General features: G+C 37.1%; 1 protein-coding gene across 1 annotated transcript in view; it reads left to right on the top strand.

The window, feature by feature from the left end:
- Positions 1–16758, top strand: part of LOC131677637 (protein pellino) — a 177737-nt gene that overhangs the window by 118707 nt on the left and 42272 nt on the right. Inside the window, exon 3 of the mRNA XM_058957533.1 lies at positions 15497–15728. Within this exon, the coding sequence (XP_058813516.1) occupies positions 15497–15728 (232 nt within the window). The remainder of the gene's footprint in view (positions 1–15496; positions 15729–16758) is intronic.

Here is a 16758-nt window from a genome sequence, read left to right as displayed (position 1 = left end):
TAGGGGCTCTTGGATTAATGCGCCTTGAAACCCGAAAGGGCATGGGAAAAGACCCATGTTGTAATACAGTCAGTAGAGCGGTACAATTTGTTTTTGTGTGCGACAATGCCAGATTTTAAAAATCCAGCCTAACATTTGAAAAGGGCCTAACTGCAAAATGTAAACAAATCGAATTTTCATGTTTTCGTTAAAAACACGCCATAACCGAACACGTACATAATGCAACATTTGATTATAAAGAATTTTAATAACGATTTTACAACAATTTATAAAAGGGTCTAATTGATATTTATAACCAAACTGATTATTAAAAGGCCTAACTGATTTCAAAGGGACCTAACTGATTGAAAAGGGACTAACTAGCAATATACTCATTTTAAAAGCATTATAACGAATTATTGTATTATAACTAAAGAATTAATCGAAACTACAACTGATCTAAGCTCCCATATATTTTTGACTTGATAAAATTGTAAAGAAAACTAAAGAAATAAAAAAATAAATGATTTATGCCAAATCAGTCATGAAAATACATTACAGTTGAACAGAAATGCTAATTAAAATACCCTTTATCTCAAACTATGCCCTTGATTAGTACTTGACGCTACGATGATATGGCTCACTATCTAAAATCAAGCGCAGAAGCCGCTAAAATGACTCTGCTCATGTGAAGTACAAAACACAGTTTTAAGCACCGTAATCTGATCAACCGATGTTTGCCAAACTCGTGACCGCTATTTAAGTAATATTGAAAACATCAAAAGCTGCGTCCAGTACATACTTCAAAATTAACATCCAGCACCATCAGCGAGGAAGCGAATGAATAAAAATATGCAAAATACCCATCACTTCGTTAGGCTAAAACATTGAACATCTATAAAAAATTTGAACTTATTCAACTCCAGATATCCAGATTTATGAACCGTGGAATCCCAATGCAATGATCTGAAATTTCCGATCCTGAACGCACCAAAAAACCTGAATTTTTACGTTGACGTAATTGAAAACGTGACACAATTCAACAAATCGTAGTTTACGAAATGACGGAACATTACCGTGTTCCATTCAATTTTACATGAAACATATACTTTACATGCGCAATGACATAAAATTACACTTCGTACCATTCAGAACAAACGCTGTATGTGGAGTAAAATTACATGATTTACGAAATTAAACGTCATGTAAAATTAAAATCAAACGTAAAACTAAGCCATTTTTGATCTGGGAGACTTCAACTCGCACGGAGTATTGTGGGGTTCCCTCTTCAATGATAATCGATCCTCTTTGATATACAATGTTAGTGACGAGCTCAATATGACAGTTTAAATACAGGCGAAGCAACACGCATTCCCAGACCACCCGCACGACCAAGTGCATTAGATCTATCTCTATGCTCGACATCACTTCGGTTAGATTGCACGTGGAAGGTTGTATCTGATCCTCACGGTAGCGATCATTTGCCAGTCGTTATTTCAATTAACAGTGAATTAGGCCTCACGAATTCAATCAATGTCCCTTATGACTTGACACGAAATATTGATTGGAAAAAATACCAATCTTTAATTTCCACTTCTCTTGTTTCGACGGAAGAGCTACCACCTACCGAAGAATATGAATTTCTAGCGGGTTTGATTATTGAAGCAGCAGAACAAACCCAAACGAAATGCAATCCTGGCATGATAATGAACAGCCGGCCTCCTAATCCCTGGTGGGACCAAGAGTGCTCGGATGCATATGAAGCTAAACAAGTTGCTTACAAAGAAATTATGAAACGGAAAGGGTGTACACGTGCGAACTTTGAAAATTATTCGATTTTACAAAAGAATTTGACAGTCTCCGTCGTGCCAAAAAGTCTAGTTATTGGAGACGTTTCGTTGATGACTTGTCAAGAGAAACATCAATGAGTACTCTTTGGAACACAGCCAGAAGAATGAGGAATCGAAACGTAACTAATGAAAGCGAAGATTTTTCGAATCGCTGGATATTAAATTTTGCCAAGAAAGTTTGTCCAGATTCTGCTCCTGCGCAGAAAATCATTCGCGATGCTCCCACAAGTAACGATTCCATAGATTCGTCTTTGACAATGATGGAATTTTCAATTGCACTCCTCTCATGCAACAATAATGCTCCGGGTCCAGACAGAATTAAATTCAACTTGGTGAAGAATCTGCCTGACCTAGCAAAAAGACGCTTGTTGAATTTATTCAATAAGCTTCTTGAGCAGAACATTGTCCCGCACGACTGGAGACAAGTGAGAGTTATCGCTATTCCAAAACCGGGAAAACCAGCCTCCGACCATAACTCGTATCGACCGATTGCAATGCTATCCTGCATCACGAAATTGTTGGAAATAATTATCCTACGACGTCTCGACATTTGGGTTGAGGCGAACGGCTTGCTATCAGATACCCAGTTTGGTTTTCGGAGGGGAAAGGGAACGAATGATTGTCTGACACTACTTTCGTCAGAAATCCAACTAGCTTACGCAAAAAAAGAACAAATGGCGTCTGTGTTCTTAGACATAACATGAGCATTCGACTCTGTTTCCATTGATGTTCTCTCCGAGAAACTACATCAATGTGGTCTTTCACCAATGTTAAATAATTATTTATACAACTTATTGTCAGAAAAGCACATGCATTTTTCATATGGCGATTTGGCAACATTCAGAATAAGTTATATGGGTCTCCCACAAGGTTCTTGTTTAAGCCCCCTTCTCTACAATTTTTACGTGAATGACATTGATAATTGTATTGTCAGCCCATGCACTCCAAGGCAACTTGCAGATGATGGCGTGGTTTCTGTTACAGGACCAAAAGCCATAAATTTACAACAACCACTGCAAGATAGTTTGGATAATTTATCAAGTTGGGCATTGAAGCTAGGCATCGATTTCTCTACGGAGAAAACAGAGTTGGTTGTTTTTTCAAGGAAGCGTGATCCAGCTCAGCTTCAGTTGGTTGGTAGAACGATAGCCCAAGTCATGACCTTTAAATATTTCGGAATTTGGTTCGATTCTAAAGGTACATGGGGAGGCCACATTAGGTATCTGATAAAGAAGTGCCAACAAAGGATAAATTTTCTCCGAACAATAACTGGATCTTGGTGGGGTGCTCATCCAAGTGACGTGATAAGATTGTATCAAACAACGATACTTTCAGTAATGGAATATGGGTGCTTCTGTTTCCGTTCAGCTGCAAACACTTACATTATTAAATTGGAACGAATACAGTATCGTTGTTTATGAATCGCCTTAGGTTCCATGCAATCGACACATACGATGAGTCTTGAAGTACTACCGGGAGTTCTTCCCTTAACGGACCACTTCAAAATAAACTGTGAATATTTACTTACTGCATATAACGATTTTTTTTACCGTACATACGGCGCTGACGGCATTCAAATCACTTCAATACCTAAAATAGAGCATAGAAAATATTTTAAAATGAATACAAAATTAATTAATTCATTATTAGCAAAGATATCCTGTCCAGAAAACTAAAGGCCTAGTATAGATTGCAATGCCATATTATTTCCTGACGCCGCAATTTTCTGGGCAGTTTATCTAAGCCTCTACCAAATAAATAGTACTCAACTCACCTTGATCCCTTTGTGACACCCAATGAAAGCTCTTCAAGTCAGCAGAATCCATCAAAAAGGCCCTTGAATCGGAATTTCCTGTCCGAAAGTTCTATGAAAGTAACCTTTTGTTTACATTCATATCGGCAACACTATGGAATTTGTCAAAGTTAGCGCGCACTGTGTGCATTTTGTTGTAATGTGGTCAGAATTCAATATTGAATCCTTTGAGACATAAATTTCGAAACATTATTAACTTTATACATGGACCAATGCATCGACAGTACATTTTGTCATGAAAAAACAATTTTGAAGCGTATTTTTTCGATTTACGTTCAACTAATGAATGAAACATGCTGACATATTTGACCATTCATGGTTGTTCGTTTGTTACAGTGTGAAAACACGTTTCATAAAAATTATATCCCATGGCCATCTACCCATAGTTTCACTTATTTGTTGACACACTTTCATCGCTGTCAAACGGTTTATCTAGTGAGCTAATTGAAAAGGGATTATATCAAATTTATGGAACCGATGCGGCAAAACATGAACAAATGCATTTGCCGGTATTTCTGGTTCTAGTAAAACTCTATATTCAATGGTGAATAAAGATACCAAAAGTAGTATATAATCGAAACTTATGCATGAGGCAGACATCATTTGTCTCTAAAGTACATTTGCAATGTAGCCAATCGTTTTTTGGAGTGCCTAAATTTGTAATAGAATATTTTTTTACATTCAGTCTAATAACTGATTGCAACCGTCGTAAGGTAATAATGATCGCATCCGGCGATGGTATGTGAAAAATATATTACAGTCTTCGGTAGAAGTGTGATGAAGAGTTATGATACTTATTGAAGAGAAAAAGCAAGTTATTCAATTACCAACGTATATACGCCAACGAACGACAAACCCGATGATATGAAAGGGAGTTCAACAAACGTGTAGACATGATGTACGAAGAGTACATAAAACATGGTGTGAAGCTAATCAGCGGGGTGGAAAATGCAAAGGTCGGTAGGGAAGAATTTTTTCGCCTAGTTATTGGTGATGAGAGTCTCCCCAGAACCACCGACGACAGCGTAAACGTCAATATTGCAGCAGGCAGAAAAATGGCTATGTGTAATACTTAGTACAACAACAGTACAGTGCTGGGAGAGAACTATTTACATGCTTGGTCAAACAGTGACTGTTGAATCAGGATGCTGCTAAAGAATATGTTGAAAAGCTCAACGAACGAATAATTGAGCTACTAATAAGAGATAAACTAAACACAGCAAGGTATCAGGTTCACGAGGCGGTCTACTACAGTCACAAAGTGTTAAAAATACAAAAGGGCATCTGTGGAACGGCTGGATCAACGTTGAATGACCAATAGCGACAAACGAGAAAATCCAGACTGTGAGTCGAATGCTTGCAGCGGCTACACAGGCAACTTACACATTCAAGTGAAAGCCGGTATAAAATTTTATCGATGTAAGAAGGGGTACTTCGAGAAAAAAATTCGAAGTACGAGGTAAGCTTTTGCTGGAAAGATTTGCAAAAATTTTACGGGACTATTTTCAGCACAAAAAAGAAAAGTTCTGTGGGATCAGATAGGATCAGGATGAGAAATCTGTTATCAAATTAAACAAAGACAACTGCCAGCGGTTGTCATAGAATGGGCAATCAAATAGAGAATGAAAACACAGAAAAAGGATTGTTGATGAAAAACAGTTTATGAATCTACCCTCGCTAGAAGAAGTTGAAAATATTGCGATAACATGTTTGACAATAAAATGATATCAGTTTATAAGGTATCAAATGAGTAGAACGTAGAGATAAGCATTGCGTTACAAAAGAAACGAAATCACATCTGATCATAAGCCATTTTTCAACTAGATTGCTAGTTGAATAGTTTTACAAATATCTTTTATAACAATAAATGGTTACAATTTTTTTAAATTACTAGATATATGACGGTGAAAAAACGTTTATAAAAATTAGGTAGCCAAATGATAATTTGAATACAACAGAGGCTGTATAAAACTTACCTCCTCTCTACAGCAAAGAGTGTTTCATCAGAATATTTTTTACTGTACACTCGATGGCAAATTCTACAAAAAATCCTTATCGACGCACTAAATTCACCAGACCTTTTATTTTTTAGATATTTCCTCTTCTTCAAAAAAAACTTTGCTGTCGGTTGTAATATTCTAGTCAAAGCACTGACTGGACATTGTAAACTCAAATATCACAAGTTTCCTACTCAGCGTGCTGAGTATTATTTGTGTGACAGTGAATTCGATTACGGAACTTCAAATCTTTTGATATGTAATTGCTCTACAATAACGCAATTGCGTAATCGGATTTTTGGTTCTATATACATACACAAACTTTTGTACAGGAAGCTAGTAAGGATATGCTATAGTTCCTAACCCAGTGTGGCAAAGAGCTATAGGCTTTGTCAGTAGGGTTAATTATTCCTCCGGGAATGAAGAATTCATGCTGTTTACTGTTTTGTGTTGATTGTATTGTGTTGTCATTTTCCATTCCCCTTCCTTTTGTCTCCTTTCCCTTCTTATTAGGAATCTTATAAGGGGACAAGGCTGGGCACAAATCTTCGAATAACATGGGGTGCGTACCAATCGAGTCAATATATACTGATTCCAATTTTACGATCAGTAATTAAATAAAGATTGTCTCATCCAAAAGGGCAGAGTTCTGCTGTTTCTTTGCGTGTACCTGTCATACCATCTATTCTGTGTACCGTTACCTTGCCTTGTATAAATCCGAAAAATCTAATATAAAACTAATGGCACTATCATAATAAATGAGCCACAAGATGTTTTTACCAGTTCCAGTTACGCAGTACTCAAATTATAGGATATAATCTTATTTTTGCACACCGATTTTGTTGTTGAGCATGTTGAGAACGTTAGTGAAAAACGACTTTTTCAAATGAAACGCTAGATTTTTGTTTGACTTGTCTTGTCAACGCAATCAAAGTAACCAACAGTGTTCCTGGAATATTTTCACTTTCAACACATTATTTTCCATTGAAGTGGTTGTTTTGACTTGTTGATATAAATTAAAAAAGTGTTGAAATAGCTCTAAAGCATTTATTAAATCAAACGTGGAAAACAGTTGAATCAAAAAAATATTTTGTTAATGTTATCATAACAACAATCTAAACAAAAAACAAAATAGTTGTTTCAATAATTTCATTTTGTTGTATTAAATGCATATAAGATTTAAATCAATGGACGCCGGATGTTGAATCATAAAACAATTCTGTTAGTTGAAATCGTATTTTTTATTGTTTTAAGTGTAATAAATATTTGAAACAATGCTTTGTGAATATTGGAGCATTGCTTATATTAATCTCGTGTGTTTTGAATAGAGTAAATGTTGGCCCAATTCAAAAAACCTATTTTAATCCACCTAGCGGTGCAACGTTCAACTAATGAATGAAACATGCTGACATATTTGACCATTCATGGTTGTTCGTTTGTTACAGTGTGAAAACACGTTTCATAAAAATTATATCCCATGGCCATCTACCCATAGTTTCACTTATTTGTTGACACACTTTCATCGCTGTCAAACGGTTTATCTAGTGAGCTAATTGAAAAGGGATTATATCAAATTTATGGAACCGATGCGGCAAAACATGAACAAATGCATTTGCCGGTATTTCTGGTTCTAGTAAAACTCTATATTCAATGGTGAATAAAGATACCAAAAGTAGTATATAATCGAAACTTATGCATGAGGCAGACATCATTTGTCTCTAAAGTACATTTGCAATGTAGCCAATCGTTTTTTGGAGTGCCTAAATTTGTAATAGAATATTTTTTTACATTCAGTCTAATAACTGATTGCAACCGTCGTAAGGTAATAATGATCGCATCCGGCGATGGTATGTGAAAAATATATTACAGTCTTCGGTAGAAGTGTGATGAAGAGTTATGATACTTATTGAAGAGAAAAAGCAAGTTATTCAATTACCAACGTATATACGCCAACGAACGACAAACCCGATGATATGAAAGGGAGTTCAACAAACGTGTAGACATGATGTACGAAGAGTACATAAAACATGGTGTGAAGCTAATCAGCGGGGTGGAAAATGCAAAGGTCGGTAGGGAAGAATTTTTTCGCCTAGTTATTGGTGATGAGAGTCTCCCCAGAACCACCGACGACAGCGTAAACGTCAATATTGCAGCAGGCAGAAAAATGGCTATGTGTAATACTTAGTACAACAAAATATTCGGAAACGCATTTGTAGACATCCAAATGGTGAAACGTGTTTTCAAAACAACCAGGTTTTGACAAATGGTTATTTCGTTGATGTCGTCGATGTTAGTATCTTCCAAAAATCGTCGATTCTAACCATGATGTGCTGGGAGAGAACTATTTACATGCTTGGTCAAACAGTGACTGTTGAATCAGGATGCTGCTAAAGAATATGTTGAAAAGCTCAACGAACGAATAATTGAGCTACTAATAAGAGATAAACTAAACACAGCAAGGTATCAGGTTCACGAGGCGGTCTACTACAGTCACAAAGTGTTAAAAATACAAAAGGGCATCTGTGGAACGGCTGGATCAACGTTGAATGACCAATAGCGACAAACGAGAAAATCCAGACTGTGAGTCGAATGCTTGCAGCGGCTACACAGGCAACTTACACATTCAAGTGAAAGCCGGTATAAAATTTTATCGATGTAAGAAGGGGTACTTCGAGAAAAAAAATTCGAAGTACGAGGTAAGCTTTTGCTGGAAAGATTTGCAAAAATTTTACGGGACTATTTTCAGCACAAAAAAGAAAAGTTCTGTGGGATCAGATAGGATCAGGATGAGAAATCTGTTATCAAATTAAACAAAGACAACTGCCAGCGGTTGTCATAGAATGGGCAATCAAATAGAGAATGAAAACACAGAAAAAGGATTGTTGATGAAAAACAGTTTATGAATCTACCCTCGCTAGAAGAAGTTGAAAATATTGCGATAACATGTTTGACAATAAAATGATATCAGTTTATAAGGTATCAAATGAGTAGAACGTAGAGATAAGCATTGCGTTACAAAAGAAACGAAATCACATCTGATCATAAGCCATTTTTCAACTAGATTGCTAGTTGAATAGTTTTACAAATATCTTTTATAACAATAAATGGTTACAATTTTTTTAAATTACTAGATATATGACGGTGAAAAAACGTTTATAAAAATTAGGTAGCCAAATGATAATTTGAATACAACAGAGGCTGTATAAAACTTACCTCCTCTCTACAGCAAAGAGTGTTTCATCAGAATATTTTTTACTGTACACTCGATGGCAAATTCTACAAAAAATCCTTATCGACGCACTAAATTCACCAGACCTTTTATTTTTTAGATATTTCCTCTTCTTCAAAAAAAACTTTGCTGTCGGTTGTAATATTCTAGTCAAAGCACTGACTGGACATTGTAAACTCAAATATCACAAGTTTCCTACTCAGCGTGCTGAGTATTATTTGTGTGACAGTGAATTCGATTACGGAACTTCAAATCTTTTGATATGTAATTGCTCTACAATAACGCAATTGCGTAATCGGATTTTTGGTTCTATATACATACACAAACTTTTGTACAGGAAGCTAGTAAGGATATGCTATAGTTCCTAACCCAGTGTGGCAAAGAGCTATAGGCTTTGTCAGTAGGGTTAATTATTCCTCCGGGAATGAAGAATTCATGCTGTTTACTGTTTTGTGTTGATTGTATTGTGTTGTCATTTTCCATTCCCCTTCCTTTTGTCTCCTTTCCCTTCTTATTAGGAATCTTATAAGGGGACAAGGCTGGGCACAAATCTTCGAATAACATGGGGTGCGTACCAATCGAGTCAATATATACTGATTCCAATTTTACGATCAGTAATTAAATAAAGATTGTCTCATCCAAAAGGGCAGAGTTCTGCTGTTTCTTTGCGTGTACCTGTCATACCATCTATTCTGTGTACCGTTACCTTGCCTTGTATAAATCCGAAAAATCTAATATAAAACTAATGGCACTATCATAATAAATGAGCCACAAGATGTTTTTACCAGTTCCAGTTACGCAGTACTCAAATTATAGGATATAATCTTATTTTTGCACACCGATTTTGTTGTTGAGCATGTTGAGAACGTTAGTGAAAAACGACTTTTTCAAATGAAACGCTAGATTTTTGTTTGACTTGTCTTGTCAACGCAATCAAAGTAACCAACAGTGTTCCTGGAATATTTTCACTTTCAACACATTATTTTCCATTGAAGTGGTTGTTTTGACTTGTTGATATAAATTAAAAAAGTGTTGAAATAGCTCTAAAGCATTTATTAAATCAAACGTGGAAAACAGTTGAATCAAAAAAATATTTTGTTAATGTTATCATAACAACAATCTAAACAAAAAACAAAATAGTTGTTTCAATAATTTCATTTTGTTGTATTAAATGCATATAAGATTTAAATCAATGGACGCCGGATGTTGAATCATAAAACAATTCTGTTAGTTGAAATCGTATTTTTTATTGTTTTAAGTGTAATAAATATTTGAAACAATGCTTTGTGAATATTGGAGCATTGCTTATATTAATCTCGTGTGTTTTGAATAGAGTAAATGTTGGCCCAATTCAAAAAACCTATTTTAATCCACCTAGCGGTGCAATTGTGCCTTTCTCAATCATGAATCACGAGAATGTGTGCGTTGTTTATATTCATTAAAAACTTTTAAATGCATATATTACATTTTATTATTATACATCACATGACAACTATATACAGGAAAATAAATCATTATTCGAGATCTAAAATTTTGAAAAAGAAGAAACAGCCACGGTAATATTGAACTGAAAAAAGGTGCGAAATCGGCAGTCCCAAAAAGTCGATTTTTAGAAAAAAAATTTTTTCGAAATAACATAAAATCTCGACGTTTCATGCATTTTAAAGATGTTTGTCATCAAAAATACGAATTCGATTTCTGAAATTTCATGGGGTCCCTCCTTTGAAAAAAAAATTTGAGTTCCAGCTTATATGGGAATTTCATATGTGACGTGACGATTTAGTCTATATTTCCGGACCCATATAAGCGATCCGTATGAAATTTTATACACATCTGTGGGGATATTATAGCTATCATTTGGGACTAAGTTTGTGAAAATCGGCCAAACCATTTCCGGGAAACTGATGTGTATTCGTAAATTTTTAAAGATGGCCGCTTTTCCCGGGCACTTCCGGAACCGTCTATGGGGGTTAATGTAGTCAACGAAAGTTTGTTTGGCTGTTGGTGACCTAGAACAGCAAATTTAAGTTGTTTGAGAGACATTTTAGCGAAATTTTTACCTTTTTTGCTTTCATCGGAGTATCGGTTTGAATCACAATTTGCTATGTGATCGCACGCCACAGCCTGTAACTCCGGAACCGGAAGTCTGATCGGGATGAAATTAAATAGCCATTTACGGGGACGCAATACCTTTCATTTGAGACCAAGTTTAGTCGAATCGGTCTAGCCATCTCCGAGAAACCGATGTGACTGTTATTCTGAATTTAGATACTTCCGCCGGGGCTTCCGGAACCGATGATGGTGGCCAATGTGGCCAAATAGACTTTGAATGGATGTTAGTGACCTAATACTACAAATCGAAGCAGTTGTGGTCATATTTTGGAAAAATTTTCACCTTTATACATTCATTGCAGAATTTCTTAAAATCGACATTTTCTGCGTGTTCGTACTCATCACCCTGTAATTCCGGAACCGGAAGTCGGATCCATTAGAAATTCAATAGCAGCCTATGGGAACGTTGCACCTTTCATTTGGGACTAAGTTTGTGAAAATCGGTTCATCCATCTCTGAGAAAAGTGAGTGAGATTGTGTTCGCGTACACACACAGACGCACATACACACACACATACATACACACACACATACATACACACACACAGACATTTGCCGAACTCGACGAACTGAATCGAATGGTATATGTCACTCGGCCCTCCGGGCCTCCGTTAAAAAGTCGGTTTTCAGAGCAATTGCAATACCTTTCTATTGAGAAAGGCAAAAAGGCGTAAAATGTATTATTTTAGCGCGAATGAAATTTGATTTATTACTGGGCATACGAATAACTTACTTACACTTACTTGGCACACATTATGTAACAATAAAGTCTTAGACAATGAATTATAACTTATCCAGCCGAATAGTACCGTTGATTGAACGGATCATTTGCCCGGTACGGGTTACAGTCGTTTGGTTTTCTTTCCCAGTAGATATGTGCCATAGCGTGGTGTTTACATGACAATGAATAGCCGGCCTCCTAATCCCTGGTGGGACAAAGAATGCTCGGATGCATATGAAGCTAAACAAGTTGCTTACAAAGAAATTATGAAACGGAAAGAGTGTACACGTGCGAACTTTGAAAATTATTCGATTTTGCAAAACAAATTTGACAGTCTCCGTCGTGCCAAAAAGTCTAGTTATTGGAGACGCTTCGATGGCTTGTCAAGAGAAACATCAATGAGTACTCTTTGGAACACAGCCAGAAGAATGCGGAATCGAAACGTAACTAATGAAAGCGAAGATTTTTCAAATCGCTGGATATTTAATTTTGCCAAGAAAGTTTGTCCAGATTCTGCTCCTGCGCAGAAAATCATTCGCGATGCTCCCATAAGTAACGATTCCATAGATTCGCCTTTGACAATGATGGAATTTTCAATTGCACTCCTCTCATGCAACAATAATGCTCCGGTCCAGACAGAATTTAATTCAACTTGGTGAAGAATCTGCCTGACCTAGCAAAAAGACGCTTGTTGAATTTATTCAATAAGCTTCTTGAGCAGAACATTGTCCCGCACGACTGGAGACAAGTGAGAGTTATCGCCATTCCAAAACCGGGAAAACCAGCCTCCGACCATAACTCGTATCGACCGATTGCAATGCTATCCTGCATCAGGAAATTGTTGGAAAAAATTATCCTACGACGTCTCGACAATTGGGTTGAGGCGAACGGCTTGCTATCAGATACCCAGTTTGGTTTTCGGAGGGGAATGATTGTCTGGCGCTACTTTCGTCAGAAATCCAACTAGCTTACGCAAAAAAAGAACAAATGGCGTCTGTGTTCTTAGACATAAAAGGAGCATTCGACTCTGTTTCCATGGATGTTCTCTCAGAGAAACTACATCAATGTGGTCTTTCACCAATATTAAATAATTATTTATACAACTTATTGTCAGAAAAGCACATGCATTTTTCATATGGCGATTTGGCAACATTCAGAATAAGTTACATGGGCCTGCCACAAGGTTCTTGTTTAAGCCCGCTTCTCTACAATTTTTACGTGAATGACATTGATAATTGTATTGCCCATGCACTCTAAGGCAACTTGCAGATGATGGCGTGGTTTCTGTTACAGGACCAAAAGCCATAAATTTACAACAACCACTGCAAGATAGTTTGGATAATTTATCAAGTTGGGCATTCAAGCTAGGCATCGATTTCTCTACGGAGAAAACAGAGTTGGTTGTTTTTTCAAGGAAGCGTGATCCAGCTCAGCTTCAGCTTCAGTTGGTTGGTAGAACGATAGCCCAAGTCATGACCTTTAAATATCTCGGAATTTGGTTCGATTCTAAAGGCACATGGGGAGGTATCTGATAAAGAAGTGCCAACAAAGGATAAATTTTCTCCGAACAATAAGCGGATCTTGGTGGGGTGCTCATCCAAGTGACGTGATAAGATTGTATCAAACAACGATACTTTCAGTAATGGAATATGGGTGCTTCTGTTTCCGTTCAGCTGCAAACACTTACATTATTAAATTGGAACGAATACAGTATCGTTGTTTACGAATCGTCTTAGGTTCCATGCAATCGACACATACGATGAGTCTTGAAGTACTAGCGGGTTCTTCCCTTAAAAGATCGATTCTGGGATCTCTCCTCTCGTTTACTTATACGATGTGAGGTTATGAATCCATTGGTAATTGAAAATTTTGAAAGACTTGTCGAGCTTCAATCCCAAACCAGATTCATGACAGTGTACTTCAATCACATGTCACAAGAAATAACGCCTTCTAGTTATGTTATGACATGTGTTAATATACTAGATACTCCCCATTCCACTTTATTTTTCGACACGTCCATGCAAGAGGAAATTCGTGGAATCCCGGATCACCTGCGCTCTCTGGAGATCCCTAAAATATTCATAATTGAATACCAACACATTGACTGCCATAAAATGTTCTACACTGATGGGTCACGAATCAATGAGGCCACTGGCGTCGGTATTTTCAACAATAACACCTCGATCTCTTTCAAGCTTGCAGAACCTGCCTCTGTTTACACAGCCGAACTAGCAGCAGTTCACTATAGTCTGGAAATCATTAATACTTTACTTCTGAGCCATTATTTCATTCTCACAGATAGCCTCAGCACAATTAAGGTACTACGCTCATTGAAGCTTGACAATCACGCTCCGTTCTTTTTGAAGAAGATACGAGAATACTTAACTAAATTAACAAATAAATCTTATCAAATTACCTTAGTGTGGATTCCCGCTCATTGCTCCATACCGGGTAATGAGAGAGCGGATAATTTAGCCAAACTAGGAGCACTGGACGGTGACATCTATGAAAGACCTATTGCCTTCAATGAATTTTATAGCGCTTCTCGTCAGAGGACGCTTACTAGTTGGAAAACATCATGGGACAATGGTGATCTGGGACGGTGGTTGCACTCAATTATCCCTAAAGTATCAACGAAGGCATGGTTCAAAGGGTTGGATGTAAGTCGAAACTTCATTTGTGTGATGTCTAGGCTCATGTCCAACCATTATACGTTGAATGCGCATCTCCACCGTATTGGGATCGCAGAAGATAATCAATGTGCTTGCGGAGAGGGTTACGAAGACATTGAACATATTGTTTGGTCTTGCACTGAATATCGTGAAGCCAGATCCCAATTAATAGACTCCTTACGAGCCAGAAGAAAACCACCCTATGTTCCTGTTCGTGATATCCTCGCTTTACGAGATCTTACATACATGGGCCATATTTATCATTTCCTGAAAACAATAAATATTCAAATATAATTATCCCCACAATGTTTCTAATTTTTCCCTTGCTACCCACAAATAATTTAGATTTCTTCGCAGTTAGTTAAGTTAGATAAAACGATATAAATAAAGAAAAAAAATAAACAAAGTTTACAGAAAAACTATCAATAGGTTTACAATGAAATTCAAGAAAATAGAGTATAAATAAAAATATTCAAAATGATGATCATCCTCAGTGTTAGCATTAGAAAGTGAATTTTTATTATATCGTGATAGTCTTAAGAACTTTTGTAACATGTTATGTAAAAAAACCCTTTTGCAAATGCCGTGTCAAATAAACGTTTTATGAAAAAAGTCATTTTTGATGCTCGTATATGTCAGGGTCAGGAGATGTAAATTTTCACTATTTTTTCTAGGTGTGAAGCTAAGAAATTCGTCATCGATATATTTTGGCTACCCCATAGATCGTCCGCTCATACACACCGAATATACATTATCTATGTAACCCATGTAATCTAATTCGAAAACTTTGGTTGTTTATTCAATATCCGGTAAACTAGCAGGTTGTTGAGCCACACGGATTGAACTGGTTTAATTTTAAACGGACAATGCGAGCAAACAGGCTTATCAGTGTCGTTCCAGTTCTCGCGGTAAAACAAACTGCCATCCACACAAGTTACACTGTTAACTGTTGACATTCCTTCTTCCCTTTATTTATTATCTCTCAGTATTTTAATTTAGCGGCAATTATGGCTCTTATTGATAAAACTAATTACGCTACACTGAGAGAACATCAACCCACATTTTTTTGCTTCTTTCTAACTCTTTCGACCATTTTCTTTCGCTTCCCTCTCTTTCCCAACAGATATAATGGCTTTCTGCCACAGGGCGACCGTGGACGACGTCGGTCCAAATTTGTGCTATACAAACGCGGCGAATCGAATGGCGTCAAACGGTCCAAGCACTACATCGTACAATCACCTCAGACTTCACAGGCAATTCTCGACGCGAAACAGCACTCGATATCGTACACGCTGTCGCGGAATCAGGCCGTCATAGTGGAGTACAAAGAGGACCACGACACGGATATGTTTCAGGTAAGTTCTGTGGGATTATTCAGTGGAGGCAGAGGCAGCCGCGGCTCATTTGTTATGTGTATATGGGTTTAATGCTTGCAAAACAATGTAAAAAAAATTCTTACCAATGGCATCTAGTAATGGAGAGTCGCCACTCCCTATGTCGTGATACTAATGTACTGTATGAAAAAACAATAATTACTTTAGGCAATGATTACAGTTTTTTTGCTCAGGTGCAAAAGTAATAATTTCACTATTTCGCGTATTTTTAAACACCGGAAACCATTCCGATATTTTGCGGAAACCCGATTACTTCGTTTGCTAAAAATCGATTAAATTACTTTTCTCCCCTTAATTCCAACTAACGAGCTATAAACACCAGACGTCGCCACACTATCGAAAGTGTGTCATACGATATCCACCTTCGCCTTGCCTCGCCGGATGACAGCCGAGGACGGAAAGAAAGTTTTGGTTGTTTTTGCTTACATCCGCCCAAGAACGAGCCAAGCACAATAACAACAGGAAGAGTGGTGGTTTTTGTTGGACGCTTCGTGTCGGGGTCACGAGCATTCACACTGTCACTGATGGGTTTCAAAGGCGAACATAGGCTGTTATGAAAATGAATAATGCGGATGTGATACTACGGTTGGATATGGGTTTGCGCAGAAACTTTAGGAAGGCTTTATCGTCTATTTATTTAGGGAGGATGTGGCAGGTTGGCTAAGGAAAGTCACTGAATTTCAGGTGCTGACGGGCGTAGTTTGGATGGATTATGATTGGGGATATTTGTTCCATTATATGAGTTGTCGTCATTAAATAAAGCAGAAACTTCTTGTTTTATTACATAAATCGATAGAGGCCAAATTTCTCAATGAAACCATATTAATAGCTGCATTAAAATTTCAGAACAATTTTGAATGATTTTCTACGAAAATGTATACAGTTCCTTGCTTGACACTATCGATATTACTTGACAATGGTTTTAGCCACATAGGCTAGCATCTTTGACAGTTAATCCAGTCAACATTTCCTGGCATCATTGTTGCTATAT

The sequence above is a fragment of the Topomyia yanbarensis genome, chromosome 1 (genome assembly GCF_030247195.1).
Source record: "Topomyia yanbarensis strain Yona2022 chromosome 1, ASM3024719v1, whole genome shotgun sequence".
Taxonomy (NCBI): domain Eukaryota; kingdom Metazoa; phylum Arthropoda; class Insecta; order Diptera; family Culicidae; genus Topomyia; species Topomyia yanbarensis.
This window is presented reverse-complemented; position numbering and strand designations above follow the sequence as displayed.